The sequence below is a fragment of the Merops nubicus genome, unplaced genomic scaffold (genome assembly GCF_000691845.1).
Source record: "Merops nubicus isolate BGI_N331 unplaced genomic scaffold, ASM69184v1 scaffold938, whole genome shotgun sequence".
NCBI classification, from domain to species: Eukaryota; Metazoa; Chordata; class Aves; order Coraciiformes; family Meropidae; genus Merops; species Merops nubicus.
The window spans coordinates 23,092-26,819 of NW_008623448.1; the positions used below are offsets into that span (position 1 = coordinate 23,092).

At 58.1% G+C, this 3,728-nt stretch overlaps 1 protein-coding gene across 1 annotated transcript in view; it reads left to right on the plus strand.

The window, feature by feature from the left end:
• Nucleotides 1-1,321, plus strand: part of RNF169 (ring finger protein 169) — a gene marked incomplete at its 5' end in the record, with an annotated part of 11,621 nt that extends 10,300 nt beyond the window's left edge. Inside the window, 2 exons of the mRNA XM_008945047.1 lie at nucleotides 84-827; nucleotides 866-1,321. Of these exons, the coding sequence (XP_008943295.1) occupies nucleotides 84-827; nucleotides 866-1,321 (1,200 nt within the window). The remainder of the gene's footprint in view (nucleotides 1-83; nucleotides 828-865) is intronic.
• Nucleotides 1,322-3,728: the final 2,407 nt, after the last annotated feature.

Consider the following 3,728-nt stretch of genomic DNA (forward strand, 5'->3'; position numbering starts at 1 on the left):
ACACCTTCTCCAATTCTCCTCCTGCACGCTTGTCCATACTCTTCCTCGTGACGCCCTTTGAGCTGTGGTGCCTTGCCTTGCAGGTGCCACCCGTCACCAGCACGTCGGCGCCGCTGGTGGGAGTTCTGTCGTCCACCCAGAACAACCGGTGCCTCTCCGCCCCCGACCTGACGGCAGAGCGGCGCCTGGTCCTCAACCCCGTGTCCTCCCTCTCCGTCCTGCACAGGCCAGAGCGCTCCATCAGCCCCGAGAGCAACGACAGCATCTCGGAGGAGCTCAACCACTTCAAGCCCATCGTCTGCTCCCCGTGCACTCCTCCCAAGAGGCTTCCTGACGGCAGAGTGCTGAGCCCTCTCATTATCAAATCCACCCCGAGGAACCTGAACCGCAGCCTGCAGAAGCCCACCACCTATGAGGCCAGCCCTAGAATACTGAAAAAATGGGAGCAGATATTTCAGGAGCGCCAGATCAAAAAGACTCTCTCTAAAGCCACCCTCACGTCCTCGGTTTCGGAACCCGGGGAGGACGTGACCGTCCCTGACGTCACCAACTGCAGCAGCTGCACTAAAGAGCAGCCGCAAGCGCAGGACGATCCCCTCGCACCCGGCACGGCAGCAGAGCCTCGCCCCGAGCTGGATTTCTTCCCTTCCGTCAGTGAAACGAAGCTGGGAAGGGGGAGTGAGAAGAGCAGAGAGTCACAGGCCTTAACAGCGGGCGCCGGCGCCGCCGAAGCAGAGGGAAGACCGAACGTCACCCCCCTGAACGCGCGAGTGTCCGAAGCCCCCGGGCTCAAAGTGAGCACGTCCACGGACAAGTCCTGCCTCAGCCTGGGCCCGAAAATGGTGGGCGGAAGGCTGGCGGGGGGCGGGGGGGAAGGCTGGCGGTCGTCGGGGCCTCGGTGCCCAGCAGCAGCCCGCTCGGAATCCCCGCCAAGACCTCGGGACAAAAGCAGCTGAAGTACCTGAACAGCAGCGAGCTGCTCAAGGTGCAGAACAGCACGTGCAGCTCCGTGGAGAACCTGCTCGGGGAGCAGCCCCCGTCGCTGAGGCGGGGCCGCAAGAGACGCTGCAAAACGAAGCACTTGGAGCACAACGGCTCCGTCAAGAGACTGAGGCACGCGGTGGGGGAGGTGGCCCTGCCTCCTCCGGAGGAGCGCCTGGTCCGGGAGGTGGAGCAGAAGCTCCAGCAAGAGGAGGAGGACAGGAGGTTGGCCCTGCACCTCCAGAGGATTTTCGACAGCGAGAACAGGACGGTGGACAGGCGGAAAGTCCGGGTCGATCGGTATCTGCTGCGGTCGAAGAGCACTCTGGGGGCCAAGTAGCACTGCTGGACGATGTTGCCTTTCTAGAGGACGATGAGGTTTACCAGATTATCTTATAGGAAAAATATTTTTTGTCATACTCCCACCCACAGCAGTTGTTTGGTTTTCATTTTAGCGGTAAGACGTTTGTAGGTCCAGTTCAGAGAGAAGCCAGAGTCCTTTCAGATTAGCAAAAAAAAAGAGAGAAGGAGAAAAAAACCCTTCAGCTTTCTGATGCCTTGGCCTGAAGCACCCGTTGTCCCCGTGAATACACTGCAATGCCTCCACAGGCAGCTGGTGGCATCTGGGTTCTCCAGCTAGGAGGGTTCTGTGAGCAGCACGGGGGTTACGGGATGAGGACCTTGTCCTTTCCTTGCCTTGCTGCTCCAATATGACAAGAGAAATCAGAGCTCCACTCACTGAAAGTAAACTTTTCCTGTTCTAGAAAGAGTCCTCTCCCCTCTGCCCAGTTCTCAGCCCATTAGTGATGTCAGTGTGTTCAACTGACCCAGCTCAGGGGGTGCTGGGGAGGATGCTGAGGTCTGTTTCTGTGAGGAACTACCAAATAGGTCCCCCCATACTACTTGTAAATGAATGGATCTCACTGTCTGCACCAGCAGTACAGATCATGAGTTGTTTGCCTTAAAGAGAAAGCTAAATGCAGTGAAGAAAGATATAAAATTGTTTGAAATTAAAAGAGATTTAGACCAGATATAAGGAAGAAATTCTTTATGTTGAGAGTGGGGAGCCCCTGTCCCAGGCTGCCCCAACAGGTGGTCGCTGCCCCATCCCTGGAACCATTCCAGGTGAGGTTGGCCAGGGCTCTGAGCAACCTGCTCTAGTTGCAGATGTCCCTGCTCCCTGCAGGGGGGTTGGGCTGGATGGCTTTGAAAGGTGCCTTCAACCCAGCCCATTCTATGAATCTAAAAAGGTAAGGATTTTACTGAAAAGCCTTATGAGAACTTGCATGTTCGTGTTAGTGGCACAGCAGAGAGCTCGGGTAGGGCAGCTGGGAGCCATGCTCTCACTGCTGTGACTCAGGCAGCAGATTTCTCCTGGTTTCTGCCCCAGGGTTTCATGTTCTTCTGCTAAAACTGAACTCTAGAAAGGGAAATGCTGGCTGGGTGATGTCAGGAAGGACGTTCTCCCTGCTGACACATACCCTGCAGGATCTCACTCACTTAAGAGAGATCTCAGCACACCTAAGACCTGCCCTTACATGTCCAGGAGCGGGGTGAGGAGGCATCCCGAGGTGTCTGACACATCCTCATCCTCTGCCAGGCACCCGACAGGCCGGAGGCAGAGCTGGGACAGGAGCCCAGCTTGTGGGGACCACGCAAGAGGCTGCCTGGCCCTGCTCGAGCTGCTCACCTATCTCCAGGTTCAAAGCACTAGGAGAGCTCAGGTGAGCAGAGCACTAGAGATTTCCACTGCCAACGGCTGAAGTCGCACACCGCAGCCTGGACCAGAGCCAGCTGAGAGCCTGGGCTTGGAGTGTCTGTTCTCTGCCCATAGAGGGCTCACAGCCCTGGAGAGCCCCTGACAGCGTGGGCTGCACCCCCAGCAGCGTGGGCAGCAGGGCAGGGAGAGGATCCTGCCCCTCTGCCCCGCTCTGGGGAGACCCCCCTGCAGTGCTGGGGCAGCTCTGGAGTCCTCAGCACAGCAGAGACAGGGACCTGCTGGAGCAGGGCCAGAGGAGCCCCAGCAATGACCCGAGGGGGGAACCCCTCTGCTGGGAGCCCAGCAGGAGAGAGTTGGGCTTGGGCAGCCTGCAGAGGAGAAGGCTCCAGCTGGGGAGACCTTCTGGGGGCCTGCCAGGACTTCCAGGGGCTTCTCAGAAAGCTGGGGAGGGACTTTTTACAAGAGCTTCTAGTGCTGGGATGAGGGGGGATGGTTTGAAACTAAAAGAGGAAGATTTAGACTGGAGAGAAGAGGGAATTTTTGGCTGCTGAGGGTGGTGAGCCCCTGGCCCCGGCTGCCCTGAGAGATGCTCACTGCCCCATCCCTGGAACCATTCCAGGGGAGGTTGGCTGGGGCTCTGAGCAACCTGCTCTAGTTGCAGATGTCCCTGCTCCCTGCAGGGGGGTTGGACTGGATGACCTTGAAAGGTCCCTTCCCACCCAAACCAGTCTGGGATTCTATGTAACCTTCAGGGGCCAGCCCGCCTCTGCGCTCTTGATGTTTCCAGCCCCTTTCCCCATCAGCCTTAACAATAATTCTTGATCATTGCCAGTAACCAGGCTCAGAGCCCATCAGCTCGACTCAGCCCGTGGAGCTGCCTTGCAGTGTATTCACGGGGGACCCTCGGTGCCTGCCGGGACCTTGCTGCAGGGTGGTGGCTGTGGGAGGTGACCAGTGGTGTGGCATGAGGGGAGGACAGAGAGCAGGTCTGAACCAACGGCTCTGACCCAAGAGAAGGGTCCTTGCC